The sequence below is a fragment of the Loxodonta africana genome, chromosome 2 (genome assembly GCF_030014295.1).
Source record: "Loxodonta africana isolate mLoxAfr1 chromosome 2, mLoxAfr1.hap2, whole genome shotgun sequence".
Classification (NCBI taxonomy): domain Eukaryota; kingdom Metazoa; phylum Chordata; class Mammalia; order Proboscidea; family Elephantidae; genus Loxodonta; species Loxodonta africana.
In genome coordinates this window covers 1,503,548-1,523,902 of record NC_087343.1, presented here as the reverse complement: position 1 = coordinate 1,523,902, position 20,355 = coordinate 1,503,548, and the positions used below count along the sequence as shown (strand labels likewise).

Below are 20,355 nucleotides of genomic sequence, written 5' to 3'. Positions count from 1 at the left end.
AAAACTAAAATCAAGACTCTGATTCCACAAATTTCCAATCCTTTTAATGGTACTTGTTCAGATTCACGCAACACTATTTGCTATAGATAAGTGGCCAAAGATTTCTGTCAAATATGCTGTTTGCAGCATTGACCCATTCTGTTATATAAAACCTGTGGCAGCTTTGGGCTACTTCTGCTGACACTTGGCAAGTGTGGATCCTGGAAAGTCAAGGACTTGGCATGGGTAACGTCTACTCTGTTGTCACCAGTTCCTGCTAGTTACTGACTTCTGATATTGGCTTAAAACTTCAATTTTCAGAGGTAGATATGAGCCGGCTAAGCTACCAACAGTGGCTAAGATGTCCAAAAAATACACAGGGTTCTTACTCAAGGTCAAGCCAAAGGAAGAAGGCCAGGAAGAAAGAACGGGGCTGTTTTCAAGTATGGCCTCCCACGTGTCAGTTTAGACAAGTGGGGCTTGGCTGATATGTGAACGTCATAATACGTGACAACACACAATAATAAGCTTATCATGTCTTTGCATAGGCATACTAGCTGAAGAAGTACAACACAACTATCTTAAAGTATACTTTCATGGTCCTACGTCTTTCTCCACTGGCCTAACATCTATTTAGCATCTATTGGTATTAGAGGGAACCATGGTTGCACAGCAGTTAAGGACTCAGCTGTTAATAGAAAGATTGGCGGTTTAAACCCAACAGCTGCTCCACAGGAGAAAGATGTGGCAGTCTGCTTCCTAGAGACCACAGCCTTGGAAACCCTATGGGGCAGTTCTACTCTGTGCTATAGGGTCGCTGAGTCAGCACTGACTTGACAGCACACAATATCAGTTATAGGAAAATTTTTTGTGTGTGTGTGTTTTGGCAGGAAATAACAAACTGCACAGAGGGTGCTGTTCGACATTTTCTATACTTCACAGTGACCCTTGAGATGGATTGCAGAATTCATTTTGGATAACGGAACACTCTGCAAAGCTCAGGTGAAATGAGACCTGACTGCAAATTCAACATCCTCGGAGCATCCGTGTCTAGAAGGTAAGTGCACCAGGCATTATACCCATTGCCGTCGAGTCAATTCCAATTCGTAGTGACCCTGTAAGACAGAGTAGAACTGCCCACAGGGTTTCCAAGGAGTGACTGGTGGATTTGAACTGCCAGCCTTTTGGTTAGCAGCCTGAGCTCTGAACCACTGCGATACCTGGCCTCCCCGGCCAGGCATTAGGGGATGCTAAGTGGCCAATCACCCAATGACAAGCCAGTTCCTGACTTCCAAGCAGGGTCAGACACTATGCCACATAAACATTCATTCAACACGTATTGAGTACGTAAGGAGGGAACAATACAGCAAGGCTAAGTCCCTATTCTCACCGCACCTCGGGAAGAAGGGCTGAAAAGCCTAAGCCTGTAAAACGTAGGTACTGATCACTGCTCTGAAGCAAGCAATGCAGGGTAAGGGACACAGGGACGGTACCCTCTAGTTAGGACGGCCGGGGAAGCACTGAGGCAGCCCAGCGCCAGGCTGCAGGGCTGTGCCTCTTACTAGCTGTATACCCTTGGTCAAGTTACCGAACACTGAGTGTTTGCTACGGGCCAGGTCAGGCACTGTTCTCCCTTAACCCTTGGAGCAGCCCAACACTGCAGTTGAGGTCCTGGGTGCTGCAAACGGTTAACAGGCTCAGCCGCTCAAAAGTTGGCGGTTCCAGTCCAAAACCGCCTCGATAGGAAGGCCTGGTGATCTGCTTGGAAAACCAGCCACTGAAAACCCTATGGAGCACGGTTCTCCTCTAGCATTCTTGGGGCGCCATGAGTCGGCCGCACAGCAACTGGCTGGTTTTTATAAAGTATACACTCTCATTATTTCACTTTTTGCAGACAAGGAGGCACAGAGAGGTTAAGAAACTTGTCCAAAGACACACAGCAGCTAAGTGGCAGAACGCTGGCATCCGCACCGGGCCCACGCGGTCGCGGCGACGAGAGCGCTCGGGGCAGCCTCGCAGTAGGCACACGACCCAGGGCCCCGATCTGGGCGAGGGGAGACACAGGCAGCAGCGAGCCGACCCCACGCAAGCCGCCCCGCGAGCCTGACGCCCCACGACCCCGAGCCCCCCGCCACTCGGCCGGTCCACGCGCACGGCCACCACGCCGCCAGCCTCACCTCCGCGCTCCATCGCGAGATTTCCAGCCGCTTAAAACGAGACCGGAAGTTGGTCCTACCATCCCCCAGGAGCCGGGCGAGAAGGCGGGAGAAACTAATCCCTTAAGTAAGTGGGTTTCTCGCTGGGACCCACTACCCAGAAATCCCCAATTTCATAGCTTTAAGAAATGACTAAATTCTATCACTTCTTGGCTCCTGGGTTCTAAAAGTTCCCGTCTGTGTCTTCGAGCTTCCCCCCACCGTTTCCTAAAGATAGAAGTTTCCGAAGGCCGCTGGTTCCAGAAGGTACTGTCCGGCGTTAAATTAGTATCGGTTGCGAAATAAGTCTCCGCGCCACGGTACCGCGCATGCGCGAGGTATTGCGGCCTCTCGCGAGAGGCAGACGGGCTGGTTCCTCAGAGGGCTCGGCGGGTTGCCGGCAAGTTGTTTCTGCTGCGGCATCATGGCGTCAGTGGGGACCCTCGCCTTCGACGAGTATGGGCGCCCTTTCCTCATCATCAAGGACCAGGAGCGCAAGTCCCGCCTCATGGGACTCGAGGCCCTGAAGGTAACGGCGCCGGGACCTGCCGGCGGGACACGGGAGGCGGCGGGTCCGGCGATGTGCGCCTGCGCAGCCCGGAGCGGGTGCCATGTGCTCCCGGAAAAGCCGAGAAGCTTCCCTCCGCGGAGGGACCCTCGGCCGGAGCCCGGGACAGGCCGGTGGGGCCGCGGGGCTCGGGGTGGGCGCCCTCCCGGGCTGGGCGGGGCGGCCTCGGGTCCGCGCGGTGACCGCGGCGCCCGTACTCCCGCCGCCCCGTCGGGGTGTCCGGCCCCCGGGCCCCCGCCGCCCCGTCGGGGTGTCCGGCCCCCGGGCTCCCGCTGCCCCGTCGGGGTGTCTGGCCTCCCAGCTTGCGGCCTGCTCGGCGTTGCCGGTGCAGGGGTGGGGAGATAGTTTCAGGTCGCCTGTGCCGTTGAGACCGCTTCGTAACGTTCAGCGGGCGTCCCCGCAGCAGCCCTGAGGGAGAGGGATGTTTTCCCTGTCGGTGGGTGAAAATGTGGTCGTTTACCGAGGGTGTCATCCCTGGGTGCGGTGTCCTAGGACTGGGAAGTACACGGTCTTCAGGAAGAGCGCGGATACCAGTGAGGAGCGAAAAATGCCTAAGATACAAGACAACGTGTGATCAGAACCGCCAGTTACTGGAGAGGGAGGTAGATCAGAGTTGGAGGGAGCCCTTAAAACATTTGACGGAGAGTGGCATCAGATCAGGCGTGGGGCAGTATTTTCAAAGAATGGAGGGGAGGTAGCATTCCAGGGAGGAAAAATACCAAACTTGTTACTGCTCGGTGGATTCCAGCTTATAGCCACCCTGTAGGACAGAGTAGAGCTGCCCCTAAGGTTTCTAAGGAGCAGCTGCTGGATTTGAACTGCCGGCCTTTTGGTTAGCAGCCAAATTCTTAACCTTGTAAAAGCAGTTGGGCAGTAGAACGTGTAGCATGTAGTGCGGCAAAAGAGCAATCCAGTTTTAATGGAGTACCGTCTGCTCTGAGTTATGATAGTTCCCAAAGGTGGAGTCCCTTGAATGCCCGTGCACAGGAATCTGGGTGTCATTCCGTGGGAAGAAGGTGCTGCGGAGGGATTTATGAGCAGGATCACACTGTAACTGTGACTTAAGTTAGGAAGTCCCCAGGTGGTGTAAGCAGTTGAGTGTTCTGCTGCTAACCAAAAGGTTGCAGGTTCCAGCCCACCCAGAGGTGCCATGGAAAAAAAAGCCTGGTGCTCTGCTTCCAGAAAATCAGCCATTGGAAAAAACCATATGGAGCATAGTTCTACTCAAATACGAGGGGTCGCTGTGAGTCAGTGTGGACTGGACATCAGCTGGTAGCTGGGATAAGTTAGGAAGTAGCACATGGGTGGACTGGAGGGAACGGGGAAAACCAAGTTAAACTGTTGCTGGAATACAAAGCAAAGAAGGGTCATCTGAACACAGACATTGATGATGTGGCCTTGAGAAGACGCTCACTTCTTTAGGGCTTGATCGCAGGTATAAAGGATGTACAGCATTTGTCCACGTGTGGACCACATCACTGGGGCCAAGTATCCCTGTTTCTTTAGTGTTTTGGGGTTTTGCTTAAACAGACTTAGAATGACACAGCTGTCCTCCATACCACTCAACATAGGACACATTACACGTTTCCTCGATTTCTCAATGGGGTTAATACCACTCAGTCAAGCTGAGGACAGTTACTAAGTGAGATAACTTAGGGAATGGCCACGCTGTCCCTGACCCACGGTAGATACTCAGTGTTGTCTTTGTAGGGAAGAGGTTTCAAGCCACTTGTATGGTGTTACATATGCAATGCCGTTTCTCACTTAGAGAACACCGGTACATACACCCAGGGTAACACCATGCAAGCCAGGGCTTAGTGTGCTTCTGCCACTGTGCTGGCTACTTGTGTAATGCTATATAACCCTCGTATGCTGAGATAGTTATTTTACAGAATAATTGATGTTAGATGCTGTCGAGTTGGTTCTGACTCATAGCGACCCTGTGCACAACGGAACGAAACACTGCCCATTCCTGTGCCATGCTGACAATTGTTGCTATGTTTAAGCCCCTTGTTGCAGCCACTGTGTCAGTCCATCTCATTGAGGGTCTACCTGTTTTTCGCTGACCATCTACTTTACCAAGCATGATGTGCTTCTGCCAGAAAGACAAATCTATCTTGGAAGAAGTACGGCCAGAGTGCTCCTTAGAACCGGGGGTGGCGAGACCTCATATCATGTATTTCAGACATGTTATCAGGAAGGACCAGTCCATAGAGAAGGACATCATGCTTGGTAAAGTGAAGGGTCAGTGAAAAAAGAGGAAAAACCTCGATGAGATGGATTGACACAGTGGCTGCAACAATGGGCTTAAGCATGACACCAATTGTGGGAATGGCACAGGACCGGGCAGTGTTTCATTCTGTTGTGCATAGGGTTGCTATGAGTCGAAACCAACTCGATGGCACCTAACAACAATGATGTCCTCCTGCAGGGACTGATCCCTCCCGACAACATGTCCAAAGTATGTGAGACGTAGCCTCGCCATCCTTGCTTCTAAGGAGCATTCTGGTTGTACTTCTTCCGAGACAAATTTGTTCGTTCTTTTGGCAGTCCGTGGTATAGTCAATATTTTTCACCAACACCACAATTCAAGCGTCAGTTCTTCTTACGTCTTCCTTGTTCATCGTCCAGCTTTCACATGCATATGCAATGATTGAAAACAGCGTGGAAAACACAGGTAAACATCCTTCTGGTATTCTCTGCTTGCAGCCAAGATCCATCTGACATCAGCAGTGACATCCCTGGTTCCACATCCTCTTCTGAATCCTGCCTGAACTTCTTTCTGGTAGTTAGTTCCCTTTCAATATACTGCTGCAGCTGCTTTTGAATGACCTTCAGCAAAATTTTGCTTGCATATGGTATTAATGATACTGTTTGATAATGTCCACACGCGGTTGGATCACCTTTCTTGGGAATAGGCATAAATACGGACCTCTTCCAGCTGGTTGTGCTGGAAGCTGTCTTACACGCTTCTTGGCACAGACGAGTGAGCAGTTCCAGTGCTGCATCCGTTTGTTGAAACATCTCAGTTGGTATCGCCTCAATTCTTGGAGCCTTTACAGAATTGGATACAAGTAATTGCCTTGGCGCCACTGACCTTTGGGGCCAGGTGATCTTTATTGGGAGGCTGCCTCACATTGGATGTTTAACAACATCCCTGGCCTCTACTCACTAGATACCAGTAGCAATCCTCTTCCTGGCTGTGACAACCAAAGCTAACCCCAGTGAGAACCACTGGCTTAGAGTAAACCACTTCTCTGCAGTTATTGTTTTGTTGTTAGGTGCTATCAAGTCAGTTCGAAATCAGCGACTCTGTACAACAGAACATAACGCTGCTTGGTCCTGCACCATCCTTGCAATCATTGCTATGCTTCAGCCCGTTATGGCAGCCACTGTGTCAATCTGTCTTGTTAAGAGTCTTCCCCTATCTCACTGACCCTGTACTTTACTAAGCATGGTATTCTGTAGGGACTGGTTCCTCCTGATAAACATGTCCAAAGTACATGATATGCAGTCTCGCCATCCGCGCTTCTAAGGAGCATTCTGGCTGCACTTCTTCCAGGATAGATTTGTCTTTCTGGCAGTCTTTGGTATATTAAATATTCTTCACCAACACTGTAACTTAAAGGTATCAGTTCTTCAGTTTTCCTTACTCGTTGTCCAGTTTTCGCATGCATATGAGGCAATTAAAAGTGCCATGGCTAAGATGAGATGCACCTTAGTCCTCAAAGGGATATCTTTGCTTTTTAACATTTTAAGGATGTCTTTTGCCGCAGATTTGCCCACTGCAATGTGTCTTTTGATTTCTTGACTGCTGTTCCCATGGGTGTTGATTGTGGATCCAAGTAAAATGAAATCCTGGACAATTTTAGTCTTTTCTCTGTTTATCATGATGTTGCTTATTGGTCCAATTGTGAAGATACTTGTTTTCTTTATGTTGAGGTGTAATCCATACTGAAGGCTGTGGTCTTTGATCTTCATCAGTAAGTGATTCAAGTCCTCCTCACTTTCAGCAAGCAAGTTGGTGTCATCTGCATAACGCAGGTGGTTAATGAGCCTTCCTCCAGTCCTGATGCCTCATTCTTCACATACTCCAGCTTCTCAGATTGTTTGAATAAGTATGGTGAAAGGATACAACCCCGACGCACATTTTTCCTGACTTTAAACCACACAGTATCCCCTTGTTTTGTCCAAACAACTGCCTCTTTGTCTGAGTACAGTTCCTCACGAGCACAATTAAGTTTTCTGGAACTCCCGTTTTTCACAATGTTATCCGTAATTTGCTATGATCCACACAGTCAAATGCCTTTGCATAGTCCATAAAACACAGGTAAACATCCTTCTGGTATTTTCTGCTTTCAGCTCCATCTGACATCAGCAGTGATATCCCTGGTTCTGTGTCCTCTTCTGAATCCAGCTCGAATGACATATCACTTAGTGCATTTCAGGATTGAGTCTTTACAGACCAAATAAATGAGTTCTGTGTCTAGTGACCTGTAACATGGAGTGATGGGGAAGGCTTCAGGGGCTATGCGTGGGCCTCTGCTTGACAGGGTCGGGGTTTTAATGGGTGCAGCACATCTGCGTCAGTAGAATTGGATCCGAGGGCACGTTTGGGGAGCCAGAGCAGACCATTCTCATGGAAGGGGCTAGGTCTCCGACTGCGGAGGGCTCTCAGTAAAAAGCAGATGCCTTTGGACTTGAGTGGTGAGGCGCTGGGAAGGCATGGAACATGTTGGGGCTGGTAAGTCTGAGGCACATGGATCAGTGAGCCAGGCCTGGGATGGAAGATAAGAGATCCTGGGATTCTGTAAGGGTGTTTGAGACCCGGGGTAGGTGGTGACAGTAAGAATAGAAAGAAGGGAAAAAACGGGCCTAATCGTGTGTGGAAGCAGAGAGAAGGGTGTTTTCAAACTTAGTTCCGTTTAAGACATCAGCACCACTGGTCAGAAGAGGTGAGGGGCAGAGTGTGCTGCTGGGAAGGCTGTTTGCTGTAATGTTCCCCGGAGGTCCAAGAGCTTCTGCTCTGTAGGCTAATAAACCTGTCCAGGTGTTGTACCAAGGTGCACTGTTTACCTAGAGTGGAGAAATTCAGAGTCTGGCCTGTGTGGACGGTAGTGTGGGTATTTAAACCTCTGGGAAGTAGCCATTCCGGGTGGGCGTGCTGGTGTAGTGATGTAAGGAGGTCCTGACCTCAGAGGAGAGGCGCTGCTGAACAGAGGACGAGTTGAAGGCCACAGGAGAAGAAATGTCCTAAGCCAGGACCTGAGCATCCTCATGGGAAGGGGTTACAAAGAGTTCTTTTGTCATTTAGGCCCAGAAGGGTAAGGTGTATTTTGTTGAGGCTCTTCATTGTATTGTTCTTCTTCGTATAAAATTTTATCTTAAAAATGTAGGCAATCCACAAGCTTGTGAATGTTCTAAAAAAACCACTGGATCGTACACTTTAAAAGGGTGAACTATAAAAACACAGGCAGGACGTGACTTCGGAAGGAGTTGTGTTCTAAAACGGTGTAACTTCAACAGTGAACATAGGTTAAGTTCCACAAGCTGTCAACAAAATGGTAATTTTCACGACGTTACTAAATCGTGTGCCTTGATATGAAGGACCTTCTCTGAGGAAGCAGAACTGGGAGGGAGGGCTTTTTCTGCTTTCCTGAGCAGCGAGGCAGGGTGCATTTTGACACCTTCTCTGTTTGCTGAGTTCCCTGCCTCCTTTCCTCTCTTCCTCTTATTTACGCCTGTTGCTCAGTTTAGTGCCTAGGCGTGGGGAGGGAAAGATGCCGTGTGGTCTATTCTAGTATCTATGACGGTCTCTTATTCTCCTTAAGAATTCAAAAGCTGGGCCGGGAGGGCACATGCTAACTTTGATCTGTAATTATTGGAATTTCAGGTAGCATAAAAATTTTCAGACAGGTGGAGAAAGCTTATTTTTAGGGCACGAGAACAGGTTAAGATAGGCCAGTCTGCCTGGTTATGTGCAGGATCCGTGTACTAAAATTCTTAAGCACTGCTCAGAACTTCCCTTCTTTCAAAATCCAATTTCCTTAAAAACCAGGGTTTATGTGTTGGCTCCACCATTAGAAGGCAGAGTAGATGTACAGGAACCCGTAGGTGACGTTGTGCCTTTATGGCTGGACCCTTCACAGGGTGCTCATGTTGCAGAATGGTCTTGCGAGGGCTTTTAGGGCAGACTGTCAACGTCCTCGCCTGTCAAATGGCGCTGGTACGAGACCCGTGTTGTCAGGAATTACATGAGATACTACAGGCTTGGTCCCGTTTTCTGTGAGTTGCCTACTAACGCTAAACCAACCAAAAACCAAACCCAGTGCCATCGAGTTGATTCCGACTCATAGCGAACATACAGAACAGAGTAGAACTGCCCCATAGAGTTTCCAAGGAGCGCTTGGCGGATTCGAACTGCCAACCCTTTGGTTAGCAGCCATAGTACTTAACCACTACGCCACCAGGGTTTCCCCTACTAACACTAGCAGTTGTAAATTTTACCATCGTACTTGGAATTTTCTAGTTGCCTCTTAAATGTAGAAGCTTGTAGGTGATAGAAGTTGTCATGATTTGCAGTGATCATCAGCCATTGAAATTAAATGGAACTAAACCTTTGTTTCTCCTGCTTGTTTTGCTTAGTCTCATATAATGGCGGCAAAGGCTGTAGCAAATACAATGAGAACATCACTTGGACCAAATGGTAAGAGTCTTAAATCCTTTAACAGAAAAGTTTTAAATCATTACAGAAAACTGGGGCCATCCTATTGCCCAGCATGGCCGTTTTGTTTTGGTGTATTCTAGACCAAAACATATACAGCATTTTACAGTTGTGATCATAATGTTTATAGTTGTGATCAGGTGGTTTTTCACTCAACGTTTCGTTAGCATTTTCCAAATCATAGCTGTCAACTCTAGTGCTTGACACACAGGCCGTCCCTGGACTACGAACAAGCCCCATTCCTAAGTCCGTCTTTAAGTCGAATTTCCTCGTTAAGTCAGGACAGTTAGGTGTGGCTTGTATCTAAGGTCGGTTAGTGAGATGTTTTTGTTAGTATATAACGTATAGTGTACCTTTTTAGGCACAAAAAAACAGGAAATACTTCCAGATAACACTAAAACGTTTTTGCATAACGATACAGTATTAATAATGTTTTGGTGCTTGTAGGAAAATAGCAACCATTTCTTGTTAGGAACTATCGTATGTACCTCAAATTTTTAATACAATGGGCTTTATGGGGATTGGTTTGTAACCGTGGGTTGTATGTAAGTTGGACGTTCGTAACCTGGGGACTGCCTGTCGTACATTGAGTGGTGCCTCATGATTTTTTGCCATTTCTCTGTGTTTAGATATTTAGGTAGTTTCTGATGTTACAGTAACCAGCCTTAAAGCTTAAGTCTTCCTGTAGGTATTCCTTTATGCTTACTTGTTTACTTCTAACAAATTCCATAAATAGGAATTGAGTCAGGAGGCCTGAGTTGTTTTTTATAGTTCTTGGTAGATGTTGCCTTTTTCCCCCTCAGAGGCCCTCTAAACATTGTGGTTTTCAGGGCTTGACAAGATGATGGTGGACAAGGATGGCGATGTGACAGTGACCAACGACGGGGCCACCATTCTAAGCATGATGGATGTCGATCACCAGATTGCCAAGCTGATGGTGGAGCTCTCCAAATCACAGGATGATGAAATTGGAGATGGAACCACAGGAGTGGTTGGTAAGAAAAGCCGAAGTCGTCATTTCTTACGTAAAGGCTGACGTGCCCGCTGAGAATGTTTGCCCCGGATTGAATCCTGAGGAGACACTCAGACAAATCCAAATGGAAGACCACGCTAAGAGATAGAACAGGTGGTGGGTAGCTGGGAAGCTGTTCTATACCAAAGCAGCTAAAGAGCAGCGACAGCCAGCTGTAGTAGGTGCTGCTTGCTTGGGTACTGATTTCTTGTTAAAGGCTGTAAAGGACACTGGGGACAAGTGGAGGGATTTGATAATGAATCACGCGTTATGTGGTCATGCTGTATTCATCAGGGCGCTGAGCACGTTGTAGTCACCTAGGAGAGCGCTCTTGTTCTTAGGAGTCGTGGGCTGAAGTATTTAGGGGTGGCATGCCGTGGTTTCTGCAGTTAAGCCTCAGATAGTCGAGCAGAAAGAGAGTGTGTATAGGGAAGGTTAAAGTAAATGTGGCACACTCTTAACAGTAAGTAAAGAGTAAACGCCGGGCTAGGGTCCCCGGGTGGCAACAACAGTTGTCCGAGCTGCTAACCTGAAGTTGTTGGTTCAAACCCATCCAGCAGTGACGCTGAAGAAAAGGCCTGGCAATATACCTCCATTACGATTACAGCCAAGAAAACCTTGTGGGGCAGTTCTGCTCTGATAGGTGGGTTTGCCATGAGTTGGGAACGACTGAACAGCAACTAACAACGTAACATCATCAGGGCAAATTTCACTCAGTAGAGGGCTGTGCCTCGGAAAACCATCGTTCTCCCCCACCCTTTAATAACGCCTTTTTTTTTTTTTTTTTTTTTTAACCTAACATCCTTTTGTCTCCGTTGTTGATTTGTGACTTCGGAGACCCCGTGTGTTACAGAGTGGAACTGCTCCGCAGGGCTTTACTGGCTGTAGCCTGCAGGGAAGCAGACCACCACATCTGCTTCTTCCCCGGTGCTGCTGGGTTGGACTACCGATCTTTTGGTTGCCAGCCGAGCACAAACCGTTTGCGCCACCAGGGACCTTCATATTCTTGAGTGAGTTCTTTGCTTGGCTAGAGTCGAACGTCGTCTGCATGGTTGTTGGTTGCCGTGGAGTCGCTGTTGACTCACGGCAGCCCCTTGTGTGCAGAGAAGAACTGAGCTCCCTACAGGTTTCAACAGTGACCTTTCGGAAGCAGATCCTAAGCCTCACTTCCGAGGTACCTCTGGGTGGGTTTGAACCTCCAGTCTTTCAGTTAATAGTCGTGCGCTTAACCGTCTGTGCCTTTAAATGTTTGGACAGGCCGTAGGTTTTGTAGACGTTTTGGTCTAAGGTTACGTCCTTACTGTTCCTGGGACCTTACTGTTTCCAGGGTAGCAGTGTGACTTGTGTTGATTACACTAACAGTAGAGTCGTGATGTGTCCCTAACCTGGCTGTTTGCAGTCCTGGCCGGAGCCCTGCTGGAGGAGGCTGAGCAGCTCTTGGACCGTGGTATCCACCCCATCAGGATCGCCGACGGCTACGAGCAGGCCGCCCGCATCGCCATCGAGCACCTGGACCGCATCAGCGACAGCGTCCTTGTGGACACGGTGGACACCGAGCCCCTGATCCAGACGGCCAAGACCACGCTGGGCTCCAAAGTGTGGGTCCCCAGGGAGGAGGGGTGGCTGTGTGTCTGCTGGTCCCTGTAGAAGGACCGGCAGCTTCAGATGTCAGCCCACAGAGGGTTCCGCTTGGACGATGTCTTTGTCTTCATGGACTGCGCCACCAGGGCCCCTTCCACATTGTCTCATAATGGCAGGATAGACTCAACACAGAGGAGCACTGGTGGTGCAGTGGTTGAAGCACTCGGCTGCTAACCAAAAGGTCAGCTGCTCCATGGGAGAAAGATACGGTAGTCTGATTCTGTAAAGGTCACAGCCTTGGAAACCCCGTGGAGCAGTTCTGCTTTGTCCTGTAGGGTCACCGTGAGTCAGCATTAACTCCACAGCAGTGGGTTTGATTTTTGGTTTATACTCAGCAAAAAGCAAAACTTTCTACGTTGTGGTTATCTCTTCTAAAAGCCCTGGGATTTCAGACACTGTATTTCAAGTGCTAGGTTTCCAGTAGTTTTTCCAGAATAAAAAGTAAATTCATCAAGCAGTTTGTCCAGATATTTAAAGCCTTCAGAACAAACGGCATTCCCAGCCTGTAGCCGATGCTGTCATTAAATCTCGGCAAAGGTGAAATGGGCACGGGGCTCTCGTTTCTTACTGAGTCTGCACCTCTTTCAGTAAGACTGGTTTTTCACGGGGATTCTTATCTCTCCCATTCAAGTTTGAATTTCTGAAATATTGACAGCATTCTAAAAAAAAAGGCGGGGGAAGAGGAAGTCTTAGAAAAATTTTGGTTCTTGTTAAAGTGTGTGGTCTATTGTATGTGTAGTCACAATTGAAGGGGAAGTTAGTGAAAAGAGGTAATGTTTTCCATCCACGTTTAGGGGGTCCATGGACCGCAGATTAGGAGTCCTCGTCCCAGACTGGTGAGAGATGCAGGTTTTAAGGGCATTCCTTTCAAGGACTGTGAGTGTAGTTCATCTCAAGAGGTATCTCTGAGGTGTGTTTGCCGTGGCGAGGCGTCTGCTTTGGCTGCAGTGTGTTAGTGACTGAAGGTTGTGCTCACAGGGTGAACAGCTGTCACCGGCAGATGGCCGAGATCGCGGTGAACGCCATCCTCACGGTCGCAGATATGCAGCGCAGAGACGTGGACTTCGAGCTCATCAAGGTGGAGGGCAAGGTGGGCGGGCGGCTGGAGGACACGAAGCTCATCAAGGGTGTCATCGTGGATAAGGACTTCAGTCACCCCCAGATGCCCAAGGCAAGTCGCTGCCCTCGTGCCTCAGACGGCCCGAGATGCTGCAGGTCCACAAGCTGAGACGTTCTTGTTTTACCACAGAAAGTGGAAGATGCCAAAATTGCGATTCTCACGTGTCCGTTTGAACCACCTAAACCAAAGACGAAGCATAAGCTGGACGTGACCTCCGTGGAGGATTACAAAGCCCTCCAAAAATATGAGAAGGAGAAATTTGAAGAGATGATCCAACAAGTAAGTTCCTGGTGGCGGTAAACTTGGAGGGTGCAGCACTTAGCTCGCCGTATGAAGGGAGAAAGTATGAGTAGCGCTGGTCTGTGCGACTGTCTGGATAATGTTCCGTGTGGCTGCAGATGACACGGACAGCACAGGCTGGCTTCCTTCACTTTAAAATCGTAAGAGTAATAAACCCTCAGGTGAGAAACAGTTAAACAGCACAGGGAGGTGTGAGGAAAGGGAAGTCTGGTTGCCCAAACGGTTTATCTTAAAATGCTGACGTGCATTGGTGCCTCCAGGAGGCAGCACAGTTTCCCTGGACAGTGCTCTCCTGGGCTCGTCCTAAACCCCTGGTGAGGGCTGGGGCCCTTGTCACACAGCCCAGCACACATACCAGCTCGGGAAGGTCCCCGGGTAGCACAAACGGCTCTCATTTGCCTGGTAACCACAGGTCAGTAGATGGAACCTCCTGCAGCAGCACTGCGGAAGAACAAGGCCTGGCGATCTCCCGTAAAGCTGGCAGCCAGGAAAACCCTGTGGAGCAGTTGTCCTCTCTCATGTAGGGTCCCCATGAGTCGGAGTTGACCAGACAGGGCAGAGGGTTATTTTATGAATATGTATAAAGTGTGATTTTAAAAATGAGGTGGTCTCAGTCGGTAAATGCACGTTATCTAGAATTTGGGACTTTCAGAAGAGACGCTTGGCTGTTTTTTTCCTCCTCTCTTCCATGCCTCTGGAGATTTTTTATGTTTTTTTTCCATGTGCCCACCCTACACATGCAGCTGTGTAGCTCACCTTTCTGAGATGTCTTCAGACAGAATAAAGACCTGTGCGTTCTAACATAACTTGAGATTTTTTTCCCCCAGATTAAAGAAACTGGCGCTAACCTAGCCATTTGCCAGTGGGGCTTTGACGATGAAGCAAACCACTTACTTCTCCAGAATAACTTGCCTGCGGTCCGCTGGGTGGGAGGACCTGAGATCGAGGTAGGAGACTCCCTCTAAGGAGCCATCTGGTGGGGTTCAGTGGCGGTGTTGTGTGCGTCGGGCTGCTTTAAGGGTTGGGGGTGATGAGCTACGGAGCAGCGTGCAGTCGCCCGGCCACACGCACTTCTGTGGTCCCTGGCTTGCTGGTGGGCTTCTGATACACTGGCTCCCGTGACCCTCTCAGGCTCTTGGAGGCTGGAGGTCCAAGTCTTTTCCCTGCATGTCAACCAGCCTCCACCAGAGCCCAGACACTGGTCTGTACCAGGTCAGTGCCCCGGGGGTGGGACATGAAGGGCGTCTCCTGGTGAGTGGGGGGGTTCAGAGGAGACAGGCTGAGAGGATCGGAGGTGGAGGCGGCAGCAGGAGAGCCAGACAGGGACCCCAAGCTCCCTGGGCCCTTGCTCCTCTGAGAGGCTTTTTGGATTTGCCTTGGTGTTTGGAGGCCAGGGCAGGGCAGCAGTTGTGATGAGCGTGGTGGTGGTTGCAGCTAGCTCGATGACGTCCAGCCACCTGTGCTGTCTGTCTTCCTCCCCACCGGGCCCTGCTAGCTGATCGCAATCGCCACCGGAGGACGCATCGTCCCGCGGTTCTCCGAGCTCACGGCTGAGAAGCTGGGCTTTGCTGGGCTCGTGAAGGAGATCTCGTTTGGGACGACAAAGGACAAGATGCTGGTCATCGAGCAGTGCAAGAACTCCAGGGCTGTCACCATCTTCATCCGCGGGGGGAACAAGATGGTGAGGACCCCACTGGTCCTTGACTTTCCCTGATGTAGGGGCATGGTGTGCCTTTGCCTGTAATGTAGTTCACTGAGATGCAGCTGCCATGAGAAAATTAGGTTTGTGTTTTTCTCTGAACAAAGAATTGTGTCATGGGTTAGAATTACTGCGGACCCCAAAATGTAGGTCTTACAAGGCACGTTTGTGACCCCGCTGTCCCTTGGGTAGAAATAGTGGGCCTGAGTGAACAGTCACTGATGGTCCCTCCCTCCCGGAGAGTGGACATTCTGTGCACCACGGTCAGGGGGCTGCAGTACAGTTTTCTCTGTAGGCTTTGCTGTGACACCCTCGATCCTTAGCTGTACCAGGTGAGCCTTTGCCTGTTCCACGTTTTAGCTGTGTGATGGGAGGAAAGGGAGATGAAGGTGTGAGTCATCGGATAACAATGGAGGTAGCGCAGCCCGGCTGTAGTCTTCTCAGACGAGGCCTGTCAGGTGTGGGCTGGCCCTCACAAGCCCTTAGCCTAGTGGCCCTGATCTTCAGCCCTGAGGTGACAAGGTCGTAGTCACACTGATTGGGGCAAAACTGCTCTCCCCAGATCATCGAGGAGGCCAAGCGATCCCTCCATGACGCCCTGTGCGTCATCCGGAACCTCATTCGTGACAACCGAGTCGTGTACGGAGGAGGTGCCGCAGAGATCTCCTGTGCCCTGGCAGTCAGCCAGGAGGCAGACAAGGTGACTGGGAAGTCGTAGGAGAGCCTGTGGCCCTGTGGTGCGGGGGCTGTCCTCGGGGAGTCGACAGGGTGGGACAGGCCTTTACTCTGTGCTGGCCCTCGGATCCAAAACCAGACGCATTGTCGTCAAGTCCATTCCGACTCCTGGTGACCCTGCAGGACAGAGTAGGGCCCCCCATAGGGTTTCCAAGGAGCAATGGTGGTATTTGAACTGCTGACCCTTTGGTTAGCAGCTGAACTCTTAACCACTGCGCCATCAGGGCTCCAGGTTACTGTGAGCTAGCGTTTCTTAGTCTTTTCACTCATTTCATCTTCAGGAAAATAAAGCACTGCAGCGTCTTTTAGTGTTGTTTGAAATGCAGAATATTGTAACTAAAAGCAGCAAGAACTGCTTTGGTCTCAAGATTTTTCTAACGTATAGCTCTTCACCTTGCGGTGACATTTTAATATTCTGATGGGGGAGCATATGGCCAATGGGTCTCTCTCTCTGGGTCGGCATGTGCCAGCGATGGGGGAGCATATGGCCAATGGGTAGCTCTCTGGGTTGGCATGTGCCAGCGTGTGTAGTCACATTCCAGCCTGGTGACAAGAACGTTCTGGCGGGTTAGAGCTCCCCGTGGGTCACCGTGTGCGAGCCTGTGTAGTTAGGTTCGAGCCTGGTGACGCTAACGTTCTGGTGGGTTAGAGCTCCCCTTGTGCCAGCCTGTGTATTTAGGTTCCAGCCTGGTGACATGAACGTTCTGGTGGATTAGAGCTCCCCATGGGTCACCGTGTGCCAGCTTGTGTAGTTAGGTTCCAGCCTGGTGACACTGACATTCTGGTGGGTTAGAGCTCCCCGTGGGTCGGCGCATGCCAGCCTGTGTAGTTAGGTTCCAACCTGGTGACACGAATGTTCTGGTGGGTTAGAGCTCCCCATGGGTCAGCGTGTGCTGGCGTGCAGACTTAGGTTCCAGTGTGGTGCTGTGCTCCTGCTGTGGGAGCTCACTGTCCCTGTACCCCCAGTGTCCGACCCTGGAGCAGTATGCCATGCGGGCGTTCGCTGACGCGCTGGAGGTCATCCCCATGGCCCTTTCTGAGAACAGCGGCATGAACCCCATCCAGACGATGACTGAGGTGCGCGCCCGACAAGTGAAGGAGATGAATCCAGCGTTGGGCATAGACTGCCTGCACAAGGGCACCAACGGTGAGGGGGGGCGTCCAGGGTCCTGTGGGGGCGGTGGGCAATGCCAGCTCACAGGGGGGACATGAGTGTGTCGCTCTGCCTCGCTCTCCATCCATCTGAACACTCGCAGACCTGAGGCGTTCATCCAGCTCCTGAATTTCAGTGCTTGGTTGACCGCACTGTTTTAGGAGTCAGTGGGCTATGTGTCCTGGCAACTAGAAGCCTAAAACTGGCGTAGCTGACAGCAAATTGCGCTGTGTTGTTTTACTCTAAAGATAGCTAGTTTTGTCATTTCTGGCCTTTTTCTTACATGTGTGGCAGTCAGGTGGATCATGGCCTGGTGGTGTGGTGTGTAAACAGGTCCAGGGGTGCTCTCCCAGTCTGCTCTGGCTGCCCTGTAAACCAGAGTGGCTCGTGGGCATGGCAGCGTGTGTGGACCGCGGCTGGGAGGCTGGGGCTCTGGGCTGGCCCCGTGCTGTCCGCAGTCCTGGCTGCGGTTGTGACAGTTCGTGTTTTCACTTAGGGGTGTGGGCGTGGGTGGGTGTAGGCGTGTCCTGCTCCCTGTCCACTTAGGGGTGTGGGTGTGTCTCTACGTCCACTTAGGGGTGTGGGTGTGTCCTGCTCCATGTCCACTCACGGATGTGGGCATTTCCTGCTCCCTGTCCACATAGGGGTGTGGGTATGTCCTGCTCCAAGCTCATATCCCAAGGATTCAGTAATACTGACAACTGTTCGTCAGTTATTTAAGTTTAAAAATGACTTGGTCTTCCTTGGAAATAATGGGTGTTTCAGGCACAGTCAGGTGTCCCATCGCAGACTTGCCATGCTCGGGTGTGGGTGCTGTGTCCTGGCTGTACCTTTCAGCAGGTAGTGACGAGAGCCCCTCCTGGCGGCTCTGGTAACCAGGCTCAGTCCACAGGTGCCGGAAGGAATGAGATTCTGTCATCCAAAAACGTGGTGGAGGGCTGGCCTGACTGCCTCACCCTAATAATGGCTTTCTGAAGTTTCACTGTGGTTTCACACATTGGAGCAGGTTACTGCTGTCACAGCGTGTGTGTGCTGGTCAAGGGTAATTAGTTCATTTGTATTTTTTCAGATATGAAGCAGCAACATGTCATAGAAACCTTGATTGGTAAAAAGCAGCAGATATCACTGGCAACACAGATGGTTCGAATGATTCTGAAGATAGATGACATCCGTAAGCCTGGAGAATCGGAAGAGTGAAGACACGTTGAGAATGCAGCGTGGCAATGTGATCACGCCTGCGCTGCCTTGAAGTAGATGGGGGCCCGTGGTGTATCTGCAGCTGCTCGTCATCATTTCCTTTTTCAGGCGCTGTTAGATAACCGTAGTTTCGCTCATTCGAAGACATAATTTTAGGGACACTGTCTCATAAGCTTTTGTATTTGTTCCATTAAAGGGATCTTTAAACAGCCTCTCTCTTCTGTTCTTCAAGTGTAAGACGCCGTCACCGTAGCATTACTCGAAAGCTGCCGTAATTGGACGAGTTTGGGTAGGCTTTCTTTTTAAGTAAGCGGCAGGAACAGTGTCAGCAGCTCTTATCGTGGAGTTTATTCCAGCGATTTGATGTAGCATTGAGAGGAATGTGGGCTCAGTGCTCCGCAGTTTCAGTGCTGCTCCTGGTTAAACGGTGGCTCCTTGACTGTAGGGACCCCTCATAGACGAGTACCCCCACCCACAGAATTGGGGAATAGGGGAAGTGCTAATATCAGGCTGACCAGCATAGCCTAGATGTCACAGCTGTGTGAGCAAGGCTGGTGTTTGGGCCTAACCTTCCTGTTGTCCCCATGGCTTCACTCAGCCAGGTACCACCCTGAACACCACCTGCTCGGCTGTGGAGTTGGTGTCAGACCTAGCAGAGACCCCTGCAACCCACAGGTTCTCGGGGTGATTCAGAATGACCCGGGCAGTGGCACCAGACAGGCAGTAACTGCAGAGGTCGGAGCAGGTTGTAGAAAACGAGGGAGAAGCAGATGAGATGAAAGAAGAGCCTGGCTCCAGGGCTCCCCCCTCCTGCTTTCTGACTTTCTGCCCGTTCGCTAATGCGGCTCAGAGTTTTCTAGCGGAATGGGGTTCTGATGGAGAATCTGGATGGGAAGGGTCAGTGCGTGCCACCAGGGGGCGCAGGTGTGCCTCCCGTGAGTGGCCTCAGAATGGGGTTCTGATGGAGAATCTGGATGGGAAGCGTCAGTGCGTGCCACCAGGGGGCGCAGGTGTGCCTCCCGTGAGTGGCCTCGGAATGGGATTCTGATGGAGAATCTGGATGGGAAGGGTCAGTGCGTGCCACCAGGGGACGCAGGTGTGCCTCCCGTGAGTGGCCTCAGAATGGGGTTCTGATGGAGAATCTGGATGGGAAGGGTCAGTGCGTGCTACCAGGGGGCGCAGGTGTGCCTCCCGTGAGTGGCCTCAGAATGGGGTTCTGATGGAGAATCTGGATGGGAAGGGTCAGTGCGTGCCACCAGGGGGCGCAGGTGTGCCTCCCGTGAGTGGCCTCGAAATGGGGTTCTGATGGAGAATCTGGATGGGAAGGGTCAGTGCGTGCCACCAGGGGGCGCAGGTGTGCCTCCCGTGAGTGGCCTCAGAATGGGGTTCTGATGGAGAATCTGGATGGGAAGGGTCAGTGCGTGCCACCAGGGGGCGCAGGTGTGCCTCCCGTGAGTGGCCTCAGAATGGGGTTCTGATGGAGAATCTGGATGGGAAGGGTCAGTGCGTGCCACCAGGGGGCGCAGGTGTGCCTCCCGTGAGTGGCCTCGGAATGGGGTTCTGATGGAGAATCTGGATGGGAAGGGTCAGTGCGTGCCACCAGGGGGCGCAGGTGTGCCTCCCGTGAGTGGCCTCGGAATGGGGTTCTGATGGAGAATCTGGATGGGAAGGGTCAGTGCGTGCCACCAGGGGGCACAGGTGTGCCTCCCGTGAGTGGCCTCGGAATGGGGTTCTGATGGAGAATCTGGATGGGAAGGGTCAGTGCGTGCCACCAGGGGGCGCAGGTGTGCCTCCCGTGAGTGGCCTCAGAATGGGGTTCTGATGGAGAATCTGGATGGGAAGGGTCAGTGCGTGCCACCAGGGGGCGCAGGTGTGCCTCCCGTGAGTGGCCTCGGAATGGGGTTCTGATGGAGAATCTGGATGGGAAGGGTCAGTGCGTGCCACCAGGGGGCGCAGGTGTGCCTCCCGTGAGTGGCCTCGGAATGGGGTTCTGATGGAGAATCTGGATGGGAAGCGTCAGTGCGTGCCACCA

General features: G+C 51.1%; 2 protein-coding genes across 4 annotated transcripts in view; one reads left to right on the top strand and one right to left on the bottom strand.

The window, feature by feature from the left end:
• ATPSCKMT (ATP synthase c subunit lysine N-methyltransferase) overlaps nucleotides 1-2,559 on the bottom strand; it is a 40,862-nt gene extending 38,303 nt beyond the window's left edge. For both annotated transcript variants that reach the window (XR_002785100.2, XM_010588058.3), the window contains exon 1: nucleotides 2,157-2,559. Coding sequence is in view for 1 of the 2 variants with exons in the window: in XM_010588058.3 (XP_010586360.1) it covers nucleotides 2,157-2,169 (13 nt within the window). In the remaining variant the exon portion in view is untranslated. The remainder of the gene's footprint in view (nucleotides 1-2,156) is intronic.
• Nucleotides 2,520-18,535, top strand: CCT5 (chaperonin containing TCP1 subunit 5). 2 transcript variants are annotated; one of them, XM_003408132.4, is made up of 11 exons: nucleotides 2,520-2,703; nucleotides 9,388-9,448; nucleotides 10,297-10,461; nucleotides 11,878-12,076; nucleotides 13,098-13,290; nucleotides 13,369-13,518; nucleotides 14,367-14,486; nucleotides 15,035-15,220; nucleotides 15,801-15,938; nucleotides 16,940-17,120; nucleotides 18,196-18,535. In XM_003408132.4, exons 1-11 carry the CDS (start codon nucleotides 2,599-2,601, stop codon nucleotides 18,321-18,323), a joined length of 1,626 nt encoding a protein of 541 aa, XP_003408180.1. In that variant the 5' UTR covers nucleotides 2,520-2,598; the 3' UTR covers nucleotides 18,324-18,535. The 2 variants fall into 2 exon arrangements, with proteins under 2 accessions (XP_003408180.1, XP_064126456.1); XM_064270386.1 differs by lacking the exon at nucleotides 2,520-2,703 and adding an exon at nucleotides 5,293-5,419.
• The last annotated feature ends 1,820 nt before the right edge of the window (nucleotides 18,536-20,355 follow it).